Source organism: Osmerus mordax, chromosome 14, assembly GCF_038355195.1.
Source record: "Osmerus mordax isolate fOsmMor3 chromosome 14, fOsmMor3.pri, whole genome shotgun sequence".
Classification (NCBI taxonomy): Eukaryota; Metazoa; Chordata; class Actinopteri; order Osmeriformes; family Osmeridae; genus Osmerus; species Osmerus mordax.
The window spans coordinates 15,742,606-15,761,798 of record NC_090063.1 but is presented as its reverse complement, the minus strand read 5'-3'; the positions used below and the strand labels follow the sequence as shown (position 1 = coordinate 15,761,798).

Sequence of the window (19,193 nt, the reverse complement as noted above, 5' to 3'; positions counted from 1 at the left end):
AGTGGTAGTGGGAGGGGATTGATGCTGCATTTTATTACAGTCAATATTTGACAAAGAAAACACATTCTTAATATAATATACATTTGAGATATTATCATTTATATCAAGTAGCATGATATATTTGACATGATTCAGTCTAACTCAGTTATATAGGCCACTGTAAAAGGGTGCATGCAAGCTAGTGTTGGTCGCTAACGTTATAGTCTCATGTACATTAACATTATGAAGCACAAGCTTTCCTTCTTTACCAACATAGCCCTAATTGTGTAAGTTACTCATCATTAACTGACAAAAGCAATCATGTTATCCGCATATAACGTCTTTAGTAAGACATCTGAGAAAGGTAGCAAAAAAGACGAGACGTTGTAGCTCCCGTTCTCAGGACCGCTTCAAGGCGGGACTGTCGTCGCCTATTAAAGATTGGTTGAGATGGCATAGGCGAGAAAATGAAAAAAGAACGGCATGGCCTCTTCAGAACACACTCTTTATAGAAATGTTTTTGCTTTATTTTCTTAAAATATTTACAAATTTACTATAAAAAAAGGTAAAGCCATTTAATAAAGATCACAGCCAAAAGTATATCATCATCTACTCAGATTTTTGTAAAGTAGCCTAATGTTGATATATCCGCATTTGCTTAATAATTTGATACTGTGGTAATTTGTGCAGTATAAATCTGCATATGGAGAGCTACAATAGGGCTCATTAAAGAAACAATATTGTACTCTACACAAATATATAATAATCAATGTAAACAGTTCTCCATTTTCAGTGGCCTACATACTGTATCAGTAGTTGATAGTGTGTTGTAGAAATAGTGTCTCACAGAGTTTAAAGGCAATGGTTATCTTCAGAAGACAAATCCTTTCTTTTCTGATACATATTTTCCTCTAAGACAGGGGAGATGTCAGCCCTCGGTGTAGATACAGGACAGCTGGCTCGGACAGCGATCTGCAGCATTGACGTGTAGGAAGCTGTCATCTTGCATGACTCTCACTGGATTGCCATGCAAGTCCTGGGATCCACTATGGAGATCAAATTCTGTGGGCAAAGACAAACACATTTCTATTAAATTAATTCAAATGAATTTACAGCTTGTATCTCGATCCATAATGTATATATTACCAAGGGTTCCTGCAGGAGTTCTTGATGATGAAATGTCTCCATTCTGATTGGTTACTGTTAGAGCTTGGTTGTCATCTAATGCTGGAAATTGCATCACCTGACAAAGGCTTGTCGGCAGAGTGATACCACTGTATGGTGGAGAGTTGATCATCTGGACGTGGCCAGTGAACCCTGACATACAGACAACAGTAAAACAAGTTATTCTGACTACCAAAGACAAAAAATGTCTTATCGCTGTGAATCCTCTGTGAGTGAAGTTGTCCCGACCCATCATGTTTAAAATATCAGGTTCATGTGAAGTTTGCTAGGAGTGATTTTAAGCATTGCTCTCATCAAGAAGAAAGCTGCACTGTTTGTGAACATCTTTGCTGCTTCTGTCAGGTCTAGAGGGAAAAGGCAGCAATCTATTTCAAGCTTCAGGAGATTGAAGCTGGCTCTTCCTAGTAGATAAACACAAACCACCTGCTGCCTACTATACATACTGCATGATCAATGTACATCTGGAAAGTCTCTGTCAAAACAGATTGCCATACCACCCACACATTTTTTAATAGGATTTTTAGATTACAATGCACGATAACTATCGCAGTGGAATTTTGACAGATTTTTTTTTTACCCCCCCCCCCCCAACCCCTCTCTCTCCTACTTGCGATATTCACGAGCAGCATTTGTAATCTGATCATTATCTTTAATTTCTAACAAATCCTGAACAACAGGTGCACTAATCTGAGATTTGTACCTGGGTGGGAAAGGTTAAACACCAGAGAGGGATTGTGCAGGCTCTGTACGTCTGGGTGGTGCTGCTGGGACTGGGATATCACTGTGGGGGGATGGGGGAGGCATGGGGGAGGATGGGGGAGGCATGGGGGAGGATGGGGGAGGCATATGGGGGGATGGGGGAGGCATGGGGGAGGATGGGGGAGGCATATGGGGGGATGGGGGAGGCATGGGGGAAGCATCGGCACACAGTCTTCCCCAGGGTGGAGCTGATGGGGAGAATTGTCAACAAACCTGAAACGAGTCAAACATAAAGGGAGGACATGTTTAGGTAAATATGAATAGTAGAATAATGATATTTAGCGTTTTGTTTTTTTGCCCATTTAGTGTTCTATGTAAATATGTTCACCTTTTGTAACTTTTTGAAAACTAACAGCAGTCATTTTGAACAAGTCTCCCTTGTAAAATATACGCAGCACTGTAAAAACATCTTACTGCGACAGTGAGCCATGGCAAATTGATAGCTGAACAAAAAATGCCAAACAACTGCTACAGAATAACATCTTTCATTCTCTTATTGCCATCAGGGTGCTAAATAAAGGAATTGAAATTATGACAATGCAATTGATTGAGGTGGTAACTAACCCAACCGTAGTTAAATAACGACAGAAAACCCCCACATAAAAGACCAGGGAGAAATGGCAGCAGGGATTTTACAATCGATTTAACATCTAGAAAAGTAATTACAGCAATCCTCTCCATCCAGACTTGAAATGGTATTTTGCAGATTTTATGATTCACTTATTGAATTCCTGAGCCACTCCAGTTGGTGGCTATAGCTTCCGATAATGCTAGCCCTTGAGACCAATGAGGCAAGGCAAGGTCCGCTTTCACAGGCCAATTGTCTACCCAGAAGCCTGCGGTGAGGCCTACTGCTGCTGCTTGCACAATCACAGCCAGTTAGAAGCCTAGCATCTGGCTGGCCTACACTCGAAATACACCCCCTTCTCCTCACCGACTTTGAAGTGGATGTATGAAGGAATTTAGTTTACTGGGCCGGCCAAGCAACAGTGTTGCTGGCCGTTCCCAACCTGTAAATGCTCTACCCAGCCTCTCTCCTCACAACGGAGATGCAGAGCCCACAAAAAGCCCATTGGAGTCTTTCAAAAGGATAGAAAATAGAGCTTTATCTTAATCTGATTATTCAAACTCTGTGGTTATAGCCATAAAGCCATGACAACCAATGTACTTATTTGTTGCAGATCAGTAAAAAGAGAGAAAAGGGGGAGGTAGTTAACTCAGTCATGGCTGCAGGCAATGTGCCAGTGGGAACTTAAAATGAATAGAATATACCAAATGGGGTGCCCAATAGACATTTTAAATGGACCAAGAACAGTTGGCTGTTCCAGAGGCGATGAACATGATTAAAAATGTAATTACAAATATATAAAAACTTTGTAATAAAGAATATACATTTACTACACTATTTCCATGTTTTATGTTTACATTTCTATGGATTAAGTCTGCAACCTTTTGGTGTACAATTCTGGATCTAAATACTTGACTTCTGAAGTGCTGACTAAGGAGTTTTGTTTGGTAATGATTGAGGCAACTGGTTAGTCATTTGAAGATGGTCATAATTTAAAGATATACACATGTAGATTTAGAATCTACAGTCGTATATCTATATACAAAAGTATCCTACTAAGCTATAAAAAATATAGAAATATAACTGAAAGGATCAAATAAGATCTCATTAGATACAAAGATCACAACAAGTCCAGGATGATAACATTTAGTGGGGTGAATCAGCAGTACCTGTAACTGTCCTGTAGGGAGGACAGGAGAGTACCTGTAACTATCCTGTAGTGAGGGCAGGAGAGTACCTGTAACTATCCTGTAGTGAGGGCAGGAGAGTACCTGTAACTGTCCTGTCCTGTAGTGAGGACAGGAGAGTACCTGTAACTGTCCTGTAGGGAGGACAGGAGAGTACCTGTAACTGTCCTGTAGGGAGGACAGGAGAGTACCTGTAACTGTCCTGTCCTGTAGTGAGGACAGGAGAGTACCTGTAACTGTCCTGTAGTGAGGACAGGAGAGTACCTGTAACTGTCCTGTAGTGAGGACAGGAGAGTACCTGTAACTGTCCTGTCCTGTAGTGAGGACAGGAGAGTACCTGTAACTATCCTGTAGTGAGGACAGGAGAGTACCTGTAACTGTCCTGTAGTGAGGACAGGAAAGTACCTGTAACTGTCCTGTAGTGAGGACAGGAGAGTACCTGTAACTGTCCTGTAGTGAGGACAGGAAAGTACCTGTAACTGTCCTGTAGTGAGGACAGGAGAGTACCTGTAACTATCCTGTAGTGAGGACAGGAGAGTACCTGTAACTATCCTGTAGTGAGGACAGGAGAGTACCTGTAACTGTCCTGTCCTGTAGTGAGGACAGGAGAGTACCTGTAACTGTCCTGTAGTGAGGACAGGAGAGTACCTGTAACTATCCTGTAGTGAGGACAGGAGAGTACCTGTAACTATCCTGTAGTGAGGACAGGAGAGTACCTGTAACTGTCCTGTAGTGAGGACAGGAGAGTACCTGTAACTATCCTGTAGTGAGGACAGGAGAGTACCTGTAACTGTCCTGTAGTGAGGACAGGAAAGTACCTGTAACTGTCCTGTAGTGAGGGCAGGAGAGTACCTGTAACTATCCTGTAGTGAGGACAGGAGAGTAACTGTAACTATCCTGTAGTGAGGACAGGAGAGTACCTGTAACTGTCCTGTAGTGAGGACAGGAGAGTACCTGTAACTGTCCTGTAGTGAGGGCAGGAGAGTCTGGTGGAAGTCGTTTGAGGTGTTGTGATTGTGTGGAACAGCAGGGGTGGACAGAGAGACAGCATGGCCCGGCTGACTGGAGAGAATACCTGTGACACACACAACACAGGGCTGGGCACTTCTGATCCTTGATCTGCTGTGCTTTCCATGTCATCACTTTGGAAACAAGCGACTGCCGAATGAATCACATGTAAAAGTGTAATGTCATGCCATACTTGTGTTAATGAATCATATGAAAACTGTACTAAGACAAGTAAACAAGTCTGAGCTAGCGTCTTTTCCATACTGTACTACTAATAATAAAGTATTTTTTTAACACTAGCGACGTACAGAGGTGGGGGAGGGGGTCTTTCACTGCAATCTCTCGATCTGCAGTGAAAGACCCAACCATATACCCATCTCCCTACTGTAACCATTTATACCTGTGTATAGGTCATGGGAGGGACCAGGGGATTGGTCCAACTTGCTGTCAATCATACCCAGAGGGGAGAGGCAGGGTTGCAGAGGGTGAATGGTTAGGCAGTCTTTTAGTGCCTCTTGGGTCACTTCAACCGAACACCTCAGCTGTAGACCAATCACAGACCAAAGTAAACAGAATGTCAGACATTTCAGACAAGAAGGATGCTGTGTTAGAAAGTCTTTCAAAATATGAATAAAAATATCTATAATTAATAATTATAGATCTATTAATAACAATTAAAATGACAGGAGAAACTTAGAGAAAAAATATGAAGAATGTATTTTTGTATGTACTGTAGCTTAATAACGTGCTAGGATTAATGAATCTTAATGAAAAAAGACAGCTTATTTGTTGACGGCTTAATACCTTTAACTGTATATTTCTGTGGAAGCATTAAAAAACTGTAACTTTTACAGACTGAAACCGCTCACCTCATATTTCTGTATCTATGGTGATAACCTCCACGGCAACAGTGTGTTAATGAGCATTGTTTCTCACACCCAACAATGTTAACAAGCTCGGTGTCGCAGCCGTCATTATTCATCTGTGTGAATAATGACTGGATGGAAAATGGATGAGAGGCAGTGTGTATGGACGAATGGATGGGTACTGGATGAGAGGCAGTGTGTATGGATGAGTGGATGAGAACTGGATGAGAGGCAGTGTGTATGGACGATTGGATGGGTACTGGATGAGAGGCAGTGTGTATGGACGATTGGATGGGTACTGGATGAGAGGCAGTGTGTATGGATGAGTGGATGGGAACTGGATGAGAGGCAGTGTGTATGGACGAGTGGATGGGAACCGGATGAGAGGCAGTGTGTATGGACGAGTGGTTTTACCTTCTTCCTCAGGTGTCTCTCTCTGGAGGAGTGGGACTTGACGTGTTTCCTCAGAGAGCTCGGGTCTGTGTATTTTTTCACACATCCTGGGATCTGACAAACATACGGCTTCTGCAAAATGCACAAATGCACGCCAAACACACAAAACACACGTACACGCAGAAAATCAGCCCTGCTTTCGCTCCAACTTTGCTTAACCACCGTGTCTACACCTGTGGTGACAGGTGGGGCACTCACAGTGTCCACCTGTGGTGACAGGTGGAGCACTCAGAGTGTCCACTTGTGGTGAAGGGTGGGGCACTCACAGTGTCTACACCTGTGGTGACAGGTGGAGCACTCAGTGTCCACCTGTGGTGACAGGTGGGGCACTCACAGTGTCCAGGTGTGGTGACAGGTGGGGCACTCACAGTGTCCAGGTGTGGTGACAGGTGTGGCACTCACAGTGTCCAGGTGTGGTGACAGGTGGGGCACTCACAGTGTCCAGGTGTGGTGACAGGTGTGGCACTCACAGTGTCCAGGTGTGGTGACAGGTGTGGCACTCACAGTGTCCAGGTGTGTGCGCTGGTGTTTGGCTCTGTCGCTGGAGTTGCTGAAGGCTTTGTGGCAGCCGGGATGCTGGCAGGGGTATGGCTTCTCTCCGGTGTGACTACGCAGGTGGATCTTCAGGTTCTCCAGACGAGAGAAAGCCTTCTGACAGCCGTCGAACTGGAACAACACAGATTCACAACACCGTGGGGGGCGGGAAGCGGGGGGGTTGGGGGCCCGGGAGGGGAGGTGACCAGTGTGAGAGTACAAGTCTGTTCTGTACACCAAGGAATTCATCATCAGTGGCCTTGTGTCTCTTCAAGCTGTTGGCTTCAGAAGCTTATGGCAGCAAGCTGAAAGGGGTGTGGTGGGCAATTGTACCAGCAGGGGTCAGTGTCTCTATAATAATCGTGTCAGTAGTTAAAATCACAGTCTATATGCATGGGGTTCGTAGCCAATTAGCACCGTGAAAACAACAAAACAACTACATGAGCTAGAACCCCCCCCCAGCAAGGCATAAGATGAGAGCAGTTGTATAAGTTCCTGCTACATGATGATGTAGTGGACTGTTTAATTTCCTAACTGCCTGGAAATGATGGATACTGTATGCTTATTAAAGTCAGCAGAACTGTTCTCCGGTCAAGAGCATTCCGATGACCTCACTCCTGAAGTATGCAAGGTGTCATGGATTTCGATTGCCAGACCAGCACTTTACTCTCTGTGGTTGAAGCCTTGGAATGTCCTTTCTCAAGAGCAGAGGCGGAATCACATACCATGACCGAATTTATTATCCTTCCTCCCAAGACTGGATTCCTCACATACTGATCCGTCTCCCTCTGGACTTTCAATCGACAAATGAAGCTTAATATTTGACTCATCACATTCCAATGCTTCTCGAAGGAGAAACCTTTTTCCATTCCGGTGCAACCTCATGGAGAATGTAAAAGTCACATCTCACTGTCATAATAACTGCCATTATGTCTCACTTTAAGAATATTAAATGATGTCTTGCGTTAGCAGGGCTACCTTCTGAAGCAGTAAAAGCATGAGTTCCCAGCTGAAGAACAACAGCAGCTCCACCAGAAATCTGCTGGGAAAATCTCACAGCACTCACAGAAGGCTGTCCCCTCGCCAGGCCTCTCCCAGAGAGACTACCTTTGATGAACTATGTTTCTACGGAAAAGAAGAGGAATGGAAGGTGGCGTGTGGGGGTGAGTTGGGGGCAAACACACAGAAAAACATACAGAAACTCAGGCAGACAGACAGACACAAATCAACAGTTATACAGACAAACAGACTGACCAACAGCTATACAGACAAACCCTCAGGCATTCAGACAGACTGATTATTTACAGTGTATAAGGACTGTGGACACAAAGGTTATTTGTGACACAAGTACAGGTGGATTTTGTGGTCCTGCTCCGCTCTACAGGGACGGACAGCGGTGCACGTAGACTAGAGTGTGTGAAAGACCGCCTCATTCTGGCAAGTTCCTCACACACAGGGACGTAGTCCTACTCACACAGCGGGATTCTCCGTCCCAAAGAGCTTCACTATGAAAGTGCCCACCAGCAAAGTAGACCATTAACGGACCCTCCAAAACAAAGCAGGGACAAAGAGCTCAACGTCACATCATCAGAAAAACAACCCGCCAACAGCACGGACAGGGTAAACCCTTCATTCAGTCTGGGGGGGGGGGGGGGGGGGGGGGGAGAGAAGTGACGACCAGATTCAGACACAAACACACTGCCAGGAGTGCAGCGGTGACCAGGAGCAACCCAGTGTGTGTTTTCTCTTTCACCCTCTCTCTTTCTCCCTTTCTCTCGCTACCCTTTTAGCTGCCGCGAGGGACATTGTGTCTGAATGGACAGCGACATGGCTCCTCGGAGCAGCTCGAAGCCACCGCCAGCCTCTGACAGCTCCTGGCAAACGGCCACGCCCCCCGGTTGAAGAACGAGGCACCATCGCCGTGCCAACAGTCAGGCCGGTGCCCGATGCACCCCCTTCCCCCTCTCATCTCTGCTCTGTCTTGTTTTTGTGTTTAAATCTCTCGTCTCTTGTGGGCAGGCCAACTCCTTCTACTCCCCCCCCGCTCTCTGGATACAGAGCCCTGCTCTCCTGAACGTGTCTGGAGAAAGGCCCGGTGAACCTTTCTGTATGTCTGTACTGCTGTGGTTGTGTGCCGTTGTGCTTTTTAACCTGATTTTTCTTCCATAGCCCCCTTCCCCTCTCCCTCAAAAAGCTTTTGCTTTTTGCCAGGCCATCACTGAAAATAAGAATTTGTTCTTATTCTTACCTACCCACCCTCTCACCTCCCCTCGGCTCACTGGTATTCCACTGAGGTAACAGTTGTAAAAAGATATATAATTATGTGTAGCAGATTAAAGTGAATGGGAATGAGCATTGAAGGAAATTCATGAGATGATGGGTTTAGCCCAGTGGTTACAGCATTTGACTGCAGCTGGCTGCCGGTTCTAATCCCCTTCTGTACATCGCTTTGGAAAGAAGCGCCTGCTAAAGGAATGCATTCCTTTATAATAAGATAAAACACAATAACAGGCTGTAATTCTGTATTGGAACAGCAGTTCTACACTTGTATTGGCTACAGCATCTTTAGAACCATACTTTTTTGTGTGGAGAGCTAAACTGTAGTGCTTTGTTGCGAGCCAAACTGTGACAGGATGGTAGGAGGGTCTTTGTGACAAAACCCATCTGAAGTGAGAGTTTCTGGCGCTAAAATGAATTATTTCCCTCCAAACTATTGTGAAGATGCCGCTAAAAATCTTGGCAAACCAGAAATCTCATCAGCCCACAGCATTCAGTGGAGGCAAGCAGGTCTTGAATTTCAAGTTGCTAATTGCAGGGAAGCTAACTGGATTAGCACACCACTGTGGTTGTCTGTCACCTTGACGTGGTTTCTGCTTACATTCGATGCTCAAACCCAACAAAGCGTTAGCGCATGCGCGCACCATGATTCCTTGAGTACATTCACCTTCAGGAATTGTTGGGGGAAGATCAGTTAAGCAGAGAACCGGTTTGACTCTGACTCTACAACTGTAAGGGCCAAGCAATCAATCTTAACAGTTCTTAGTAATTAGCGGTGTTTTTCTTATCCCTACTAAGAAAATTTCTGTGAAGATTAGTAGATATTATAGACACTTATCCAAACATTTCCACAGTGTCTAAACACTGCAAAGTGGCCCTGTGTATGCAACGAATAACCAGGGCAAACTTTCTCACCCACAGTAGGTCACAGGATGAGGCTTCCTTGCACACTCCAGAAAGTTGCATTAAACTACAGAACCCAGAATTCCCAGCTGCTTGGGCACACACCACCTTCTCAAACAAACTACAGATCTACCATCCAGGAAGCAAAGACCTGCCTTCAAGATAATTTCACACATGTACAGGAAAAAAGGTCACTTCTTTGCCATGCCAGCATTTGAAAGAAATCCAAATTCAGTTTCTCTGTAACTATTTAGGGAGAAAGTAAAAGAAAACTACAAATGGCTACTTGTGATACAAAACATAATTTTAACTAAAGTAAAGGAGGATAGTAGGTAACATTAGATAGGCCTCAAACGTATCTCTCAAATCGATTTGTTTGTAGATGAGTTGACAAACCAGCGATGCTTTGTATAAAGGAACTGTAAATCTGTAGAAATTACAAATTAAAACTAGTACACATGTTTATGAGTGAATTGCTATCGGCACACACTCCTCTAACCTAAGTGGCTTGGTTCACGCTCTACACACATGTAGTGTTCAAGCATGTGTTCATCACCATTAAACATGCTCACAGTCCCAGCTCACAGTGACAAGTCATGGCTTGCCTCCTTCAGTTTGTTGTGTAATAATCTGATCTGCCCCATTGTTCTAGGGCCAGTGCCTTGTGGCCCAGTTAAACTGTCAATTATTCTTCACAAAAGACACACACTTCCAGACTAGGGACAATAGGTGTCTCTGGCCGTTTAGTGAGGTAAAACTGGTTCCTTCTCAATCTACATCCTGCTTTTCCCAAGTTACTGCAATTAAGACTAGCTTTGACCATCAACTGTGATTTGATGTGTTTTAGCCTTTGCTACTTGGTTGAGACTTCTGAAAAGACTGTAAAGTCTCTTAGGGGTACTTTTCACACTATTATTTTCCCAGTGGTTCGTGACCTTGGATACTATTCTGCCTGAGTGTGATTGCATGGTAGAGAAAGCCATGTACCGTCTAAAGCCTCCATGGTAACAGGACCAGCAAGGACTAATAAGTGAGTGTTTTGGAACGAAAGGTCGACCGCAGGCATGCAAGCTGTTAATAATTGACCGACCAAAAGCAGCGAAATGGGACATTTAAATGGCTAGACCTCTTACTCATCCCAACCTCCAGCTTTCTGGGGGACTGAGTAAGCCACCAGGGAGTCAGGTGGCTGAGCAGTGAGGGTAGCGGGCTAGTAATCTGAAGGTTGCCAGTTCGATTCCCGGTCATGCCAACTGACGTTGTGTCCATGGGCAAGGCACTTCACCCTACTTGCCTCGGGGGAATGTCCCTGTACTTACTGTAAGTCGCTCTGGATAAGAGCGTCTGCTAAATGACTAAATGTAAATGTAAATGTAAGACATCAGGCTCAAACCAGAGTTTCTCACACATATTCATCTGGGAAGTTGTCCTCGGAAACTGTTTGGAAAAGGGCAGGCACTTTCAAAAAGATACTTGGCAGGTGATTGGATGAACCATCTGTCTATCACAAGCTAACTTCAACCACCTGTAGCTGCCAATAGTTCCTCATAGGACGCTGATTGGTCCAAACCACTGTGGTTCGGGCACAAACCGTTAAGTTGTCACTGGGTCAAATTGATTTTTGTAGTGTCGTGTTCTCGCAATCCCAGCAAGGTTAACCCCACTCTACTCTAATTTCTCAACCGCGACGTTGGATAATCCGAGGACGTGTATGGCGTACTCTCTCTTTGGGTGCACAGTTAGCATGACACACTGTTAAGCAGCGAATCATTCTGAGCCTGAGCCCTTGGTACTCTACATCATAGGCCTATTAGGGTTAAGGAATTAGAATACTCCTTTCCCTTCAACTCCAACAGGATACACAGTGATTTAACAGTAGATTTAATTAGTCTAATTAAAAAATAATTTAAAAAAAACATCTGAATAAGCTATCGTTACCGTTAAAAAACACATCCTATCCCAACCTTAGGTTTTGGAGTCTTTCCTCACCAGGAAGATATCAGAGGTAAGAGGCAGCCTTGGAGAGCACCTGTCTCAGCCAGTCTGGAGAACAAAGACAGCCCTTCAACAGAAGCAGGTCCAAGGAGACTAAGCTTTAAGACCAACACAATTCAAGCCCTCTTCTCTCAGCCACTGGGCCAGCACTGATCAGACGCGGGCCGACCTGGGGCCCAGAACCAGGGCCAAGTCTGGGGCTGGCTGGCAGGCTCTTGGCTGCCCCCAGCCCCCATGGAGGCTCACTGGAGAGCACTTAGATAGGGGAGGCTGAGGCATGTAGGAGGCCTGCCTGGTTTCCTGCCAGATCTAAAGCGTCGGGTTGCTTTTGTGCTGATTTAATAACTACATAATTGAGTTAACTCCCATGTCAATTATCACAGAGCTGCACTAATTAGGCGGTGGCTGGAATTAAGAGGAAGGAGAGAAACTGCGTTTCCAACCTTCTACCTGACCACAAAGGCACATCACAGCACACAAAGGCAATAACAAAGTACAATTCTGTGTGTTATACTGGACCTCAGACAGCCTGTTTCTAACTGAACTACTAATACAGTAATGTTGACAGGCCCCTCAGTTCATCCTACAGGTTGGGATAAATGTGAGAAAGAAATTGTCAGATCCATCTTGGTCTCTGCTCTAAGAATATCTAGCTTAAGAATATCTAGCTTCAGCTAGATATTCTCGCTACAGGAAAATAACTGATATTGGAACATAATTCCACCACTGTGCACATGGGGCTGCATGAATGTGTCAATTCCCTTTGTGATTAACGGAGTGGACTGAACTGAAGGTAGTCAGGTAGGGTGTGGGTGGCGGCAACATTGATTGGTTAAAGGACCTTAACGCTTATCCGCGACACAATGCAGGGAGACTGCGTACCGTGCACTTGTTGGGCTTCTCTCCGGAGTGGACCCTCATGTGGATGAGCAGCTTGTAGCGGGCGTTGAAGGGCTTGAACCTTCGAGGACACCCCGCCCACAGACAGGTGAAGTCCTCTCCCTTCCTCTGGTCCACGTGGACCTTCTCGATGTGCCTGACCAGCTCCTCCTTCAGGTCACAGAAGGCACTGCAGTCCATCCACCTGCAGTAGTGCGCCCCACCGTACTCCTCCAGCTCCCCCTCTTCCTCCTCCAGCATGGGGACCAGGGGCTGGAAGCTGGGCCCGTGCCCAGGGTGAGGTGCAGGAGCCTGGGGAGCGACACCTCGAGGCTGGGCCTGGGGCTGGATCTGCCTGTGGAGGAGGCTGTGAGGCCTGTGGAGGTGCTGGTGGGAGTGGTAGGGGGGCGGGGGGCACTGGGGAGGGCTTTCCGACCGGATGATGGTGTTGAACTGCAGCTGGAACTGTACGGACGGCAGCAGGGTGCCGGAGGGCTCCTCTCTGCTCCTCATGGCAGGCCGTAGCATCCCTCCCTCCTCCGGGAGGCACTGTTTCTCCACCACCATGTTCGCCATCTGGCTCTCCAGAGCTCCACCCTGCTCCAGCCTCCGCATGCTCCCGCACACGGGGTTGCTCTGTGGGGTGACGGCCAGCACCGAGCCTGGGAAGCTCAGGGCGTTGGCCTGAGGGATGCAGCTTCCTCTCACGCCCAGGAAGTGTCCGTAGACCTCCGGCTGGAGGGGCGAGAGGCCGGGGTGGGAGGAGGGCGAGCTCAGGGAGCCGTTGATGTAGGCCACCAACGAGGTGGGCGAGGTGCGGATGATGGAGTTGAAGTCGACGCCCATCACGTCGGAGAGGGGCGACATAGAGAGGGCTCTCTTTTTGGAGCGGGCCGAGTGGCGGGGACTGCCGGCGTCGCCCCCAAACAGGTAGGAGGGCAGGGAGGCGGAGTTGCTGGTGGCCCCGGACATGGCAGTGCCGGAGGGGAGGCTATGCTGCTCCGCCCCCTCGCTGGGCTGGGCTGACCCCTGCTGGCCGGGCCCCAAGGGGGGGAGGACCCGGTAGCCGTAGGGCCAGTCCTGTCGGCCACTCAGCACGGACTGGGTCTCAGCCAGGCTGAGGGTGGTGGAGGCCAGGGACTCACGGGAGAGCAGAGACCTGAGACAGAACAACATCGGACGTCAACCTCCACCAGAAAACGTCTCTCGATACAGTCAGCCGCAGTGGCTAAAATCTGCTATCAACTTTGACGGGGGACAATTATATGACATTTTCTCAAGAGCAATTCCTGAGGGGGACACCAAAATTACTGCTGTAACACATAGCACATTAAAAAGCGCCATTGTGTCCATAATCAGTCAAGCGCTTTCATTGCATATTATTAATATTATTGAAATTACATAATTATGTTTACAGTGATTTATTGGGGTGGACAAATAATATTTTTCCCAGGATGGGGGGGTCGTGTCCCCCCTGTCCCCCCCAGGATTTCCGCCTATGGTCAGCCGTGACAGGCCTGCCCTGAGCACCCGTGCAAAACCTCAACAACGAACACAAGCTGACAACAATATCATTAAATGAGCTGATGTTTTGTTTTTTTGTTTTTTATCGACACACAGAGAAGGATTTGAACCTGAGACTTCTAGATCTGCAGTCACATGCTGTAACCACAGAGCTGGGGGACTGTTTGTTTCGTCTCACCTGGCCTCGCTATAGGGCACCACCAGGCCCTGGTTGTGTGGGGCCCCGGAGCTGTACGTGTGAGCCAGGGCTGAAACTGGGTAGGGGGTCTGGTTCTGGACGACAATGGGGCTACTGGTCACCCTGAGGTTGGCCCCAGCTGGGTGGCCAAACACCTGCATGTCAGCCCTGGTGACTGGAGGACCTGGAGGACAACACAAAGCCACCATATACATTTACATTTCATTTACATTTATTCATTTAGCAGACGCTTTTATCCAAAGCGACTTCCAAGAGAGAGCTTTACAAAGTGCATAGGTCACTGATCATAACAACAAGATAGCCAAAAAACATCGCGAGTAGCCAAAACATGAAGCACACATTGTGAACAACCAAAGTAAGTGCCAAAGGGAAGAACCATAAGAGCATGTAGTTAAACAAGTTACAATTAAACAACATGAACAGCTATAAGTGCAAGTGTACCTGTGGAAAAAAGCAAGCAACAGTAATAAAACAATATACAAATATGTTTGCAGCAAAAGACTGCATCCTCCAAACAAACACGTCTGCATGTCTTTTATTAGTTGTGTATTACTCACGTTGAATCCAAATGATCTGAATTGTGATATCCATGGTAAATAATTTACATATAAATACTTCACAGGAATGAGACAATGTCAAAAATACAGTTACAGGGAAGTTCTTCTTAAATGTTGCGGTAAGGTTAATCATAAACCTTCCATATGTGGTCATTACTCGGTATAATGACGAATAAAGCCCTTTCTCTCTGGGCCCTTCAAGCTTTCATGGGTGGTTGCTTGTGACAAGAGCCTAATCAATCAAGCCAAACACAGCGTGATCTAGAACCACAACCTGCCCAATTTCCTTGATTATGAAACCAACCTTTTCAAAGTGAGTTACAGGCTGGAGCACACACTCCACACAGGAGCTCAAATTTTGTACACTCTGTATATCACTGATGTGGTTGATTGGCAAATATGTAGACACTTATAATTCAATCACAGTTCACTTCACGAACACATTTTTTGACACAACAGGGACCTGCAAAGCAAAGGCCTTGAACACAAATCACACCCCGAACACTGAATAGTATTTTTCCTTTTTATTCACCTCATTTTCAATAGAAGCTTATGAATACTTGAATTCCCTCTAACCAACAAGACGCTTTCTGCTCTGTTAATTACTAATGAGATGTTCTGTCCTTCCTCTTTTTCTTCCATTGATAATTTAGGGACAAGCTTTCTGCTTGGTTACCTATCAATAAATGAGAGAACAAGCGGTTCGGGAGGAGACACAGCGAGGGTTGGGAGGACAGCATTGAGAGGAAGTGAAGGATGAAAATACGTGTGTTCGCTTGTAGTTTCAGAATGGAGGGTAGGAGCGTTTTAATAAAAGGGGCACAGAGAGCAATGTGAGCAATGTCGTGCAATGTGTTGCTTACATGCTACAGAAAAGTTTTTTGTTTGTTTGTTTTTGTTTTTTCTTACAACACGACCCCTGGTCTGCCGCTACATATTGGTGGGGATGTTTCAATGGTCTTTTGACATTAGTCAGAACATGCCCCAACTGTCCACCCCTAAACCTGGGGAGTCAGGTGGCTGAGCGGTTAGTGAATCAGGCTAGTAATCTGAAGCTTTCCAGTTTGATTCCCGGCCGTGACAAATGACGTTGTGTCCTTGGGTAAGGCACTTCACCCTACTTACCTGTACTTACTGTAAGTCGCTCTGGATAAGAGTGTCTGCTAAATGACTACATGTAAATGTAAAATGTAAACCTACGCCTATCCCAAGTGTTAAGCCTACTTAACACACAATAGGGTAACACTACCTTTAAAACCACTGTCACTCCCGGAGCACGTATGATTGACAGCAGCTGCCGCCGTTGCCGGGGACAGCTGGAGGACAGGAGCCTGACGAGGGGGCTGGGAAGCGGTCAGCAAGCCAGGCTGCTTCCCATTGGTCAACACCTGCCTTCGGAGGCTCAGAGCAGGAAGCTGGAAAGAGCTTCCTGTCTGGGCCCCGGGCCCTGGAAAGTGGACCCCCTGGGCCAACCCAGAGGAGGGGCTCAAGCTGGCACAGCGTCCAGGGGACAGAGAGGCGCGGGCGGGCATCCGTACGGAGGGGCGCTGGTACCCTGGGATCATGCCCAGGGATGGGTGACCGCCGGAGGGAGACACCAGGAGCTGACAGCCCTTTCCGTTCATGTCTGAGCTATTGCGTCTTAATGGGTGCTTCGGTGGAGTGATTCGGATTGGTCCACTGTGCTCCTAGTCCAAACAGTCATGGAGACAGGACGGAGGAGGAGGAAAGAGCCTGTGACTGATCCTCGAAGGTCTACCTCTTCTGACACATCTGAAACTAAACAATGGCACAGAAAGGTTATGAATCGTGGGATAAAAGAGGTATAGGAGAGTATTCAATTAACACATTAATGTATTCTTTTAGCAGGTGCTTTAATCTACAGCCACTTAACACAAGAGGGGAACTTGAACCTACACTCTCTTGAACAGCAATCAACCGCTCTTTTAAACCTATGCCCAGATATAAAAAATAAATAAACCGGACTAGAATAGTGGACTAAGCAAAAGTAAATTCAACAATCATACTGCATCGCAAGGAAAGTACCTTATGTTAATACAGTAAAGCAGAAATAAAAGCATCAATTTATCCTCTAAAAAGGTCTATAGCCTATAAAACGCTTGTAAGCTAACCGACGAATTAAACTAATTATTGTGACATGGATCAATAAATCAATGATTTGCCAAGATTCTGACTGTGTGACATGCCGTTGCTAATTTACGATTAATAAATAGATTACAAACAAATCAATTTACAGTAGTGCAAAAACTCCACTTCGAGATTAAATAACATAAACTTTTCATTCACTAAATGTTTTTCATCATGTGATGATGTGCAACATAATTCAATAAAAGTAATAAAACTATGGTATTCGCAAGGTCGCGAACAATTTACTCACCTGGAAATTCGTCTGCCTCAAATCAACTAAATTAAGTAGCTCTGACATTTTAAAAATAAACTCCACTTCGAGATTCGTAGTTAATCCTGCTGGTCTCAAAAGACGATCGAAAAAGTTTTCAGTTTTATCGAATGATGATAATGGACTGCCTTGCCTGTTCGCCTCTCTCTTTCGCTGCAGTTTGTCCACTGCAGGAATCCCTCGCAGAGTTTGGACGCAAGTCTTGACTCCAGTTGTGGTCATAGTCTCTAGGAAGGAGTATCGGTTACCCTTTAGCCCCCGAGTGATGTGCTTAGAGGAAGCTCTGCGTGCCTTATGCAAATTAAATAACAAGACAGTTTTTATTTATTTCGAACCTTGTTCAGAGTTTAATATATGCCTATACCTTACTATAGTAGCCTATGTTTAATTATTTTTATTTAAAAAATTTAAATACATCCCAGCCCCATCCAGGGATTGTTTGTGTTTGAGTATGTGTATGCCTGTGTGTTTGTGAAACGGACAGAAAGACTGACGAGGGGATATTATGCACATGTAGCCTATAGTACACTGTTTACTTATCTTGTGTATAGGCCTGTGATTTCTGTGGAGGTCATATACTTCCTTCAAATTACACACTGGATCTGTCATTTTGGCAGAAAGCTTCTTTCCATTTAGCCTACTCTTTACATGGTGTAGTAGTAGCCTATGTATTGAGACTTGAGGTTTTCTGGTTAAGATTGTTTTTTTTAAAGCAGATCTCGATTCTCGCTCCCTTGGGCGCCTTTTACGCCATTTGAAGCCCTGTATTTACAGATGTAATACTCATCTACAAGTGTCCCCACTTCGACCTAGAATAGAGCACTAAACTATCCTATCCCGTACTCTCCCTACAGCCCCACACAGTTCCGCCTCCGTTGTTAAGCACTATCCCCCTGGCTGCTTGAATGTTTGCTCGTGGAGCGTGCTCCGAGTTGTCATGGCAACCCCTGTGTTTACACTAGAGGAAGGTAAGCGCTAGCTGGCACACTACAGGGCTAGGCTATTAGCCTATAGCTCAAAATAAACAGTAAAGGGTCTAAACTATGAAATAAAACATTCTGTCCATAGGGACGTGTGTCTGAACCCGTTTAAGATAGCCGGTTGAAAGCAAGGTGAAGCACATTGTAGGACGAATAAAGGTATATCTTATCTTATCTCACAAAAATACAATGTCCCAAGTCAGAACTCAGATGCTTGATGAGGGAAATGTTATTTCCCGACTGAGCGTGTAGTACTGTACAGTACTGTGTGTAGGCTACTTACTCAGATAGCTAGACTAATACTGTACTAGTTGGCTAGATTCCCGATCTTTTCCACTTTCCGGCCCACTTGCATAGCTCAAATATTTTTGCGATTGCCCAACACATCCCACTTAATTCGCGTTTATCACATAGCCTATGTTAACAACAACACCACCGGTGCCAAACAGTTCGCTTTCATGGAAAAATGTATTTGAGCGAATCAAAGACAAAGTATCTATCATTGCCACAGTAAGCACACATTGTAAAGAGATAATCTGCGCAACTAGTACCACAGCCAGGCCTAGAACTTCCTGCTGACTTTTAATAACCAGAACAGGTTATGTTAACCCTTGCTATTGCTCTATAAACCCAACACTGAGACTGCCACCTCTCGCTTTTTTTCATGACTGGTTGCCCTCATGGAGATCTGTCCTGTTTCCAGATTTTAGTTAGAAACTGAGACAGACATGTTCCATTACATTATCCATTGGGAACAAATATGACAGACCAATTATTTATGTGTTAACATTAAGGACTAGCAAACTGACAGATAATTGAGTACATTATAATGTAGTAATTTTTTTTTTAGCTAGCTAGCCTAGCTTACATTACTGCTCAAATCCTAGATAGCTAGCTAGCTACTTTTACTGTGTGAGTTAG

General features: G+C 45.5%; 1 protein-coding gene across 1 annotated transcript; it reads right to left on the bottom strand.

Annotated features, from left to right (window-relative positions):
* Positions 1-907: 907 nt before the first annotated feature.
* glis3 (GLIS family zinc finger 3) lies at positions 908-16,498 on the bottom strand. The gene is made up of 10 exons (XM_067250359.1): positions 16,123-16,498; positions 14,296-14,479; positions 12,597-13,752; positions 6,510-6,671; positions 5,967-6,077; positions 5,090-5,228; positions 4,633-4,708; positions 2,030-2,136; positions 1,865-1,945; positions 908-1,041 (listed from the first exon to the last, which is right to left on the bottom strand). The coding sequence occupies exons 1-10, from the start codon at positions 16,496-16,498 to the stop codon at positions 908-910; spliced, it is 2,526 nt and encodes an 841-aa protein (XP_067106460.1).
* Positions 16,499-19,193: the final 2,695 nt, after the last annotated feature.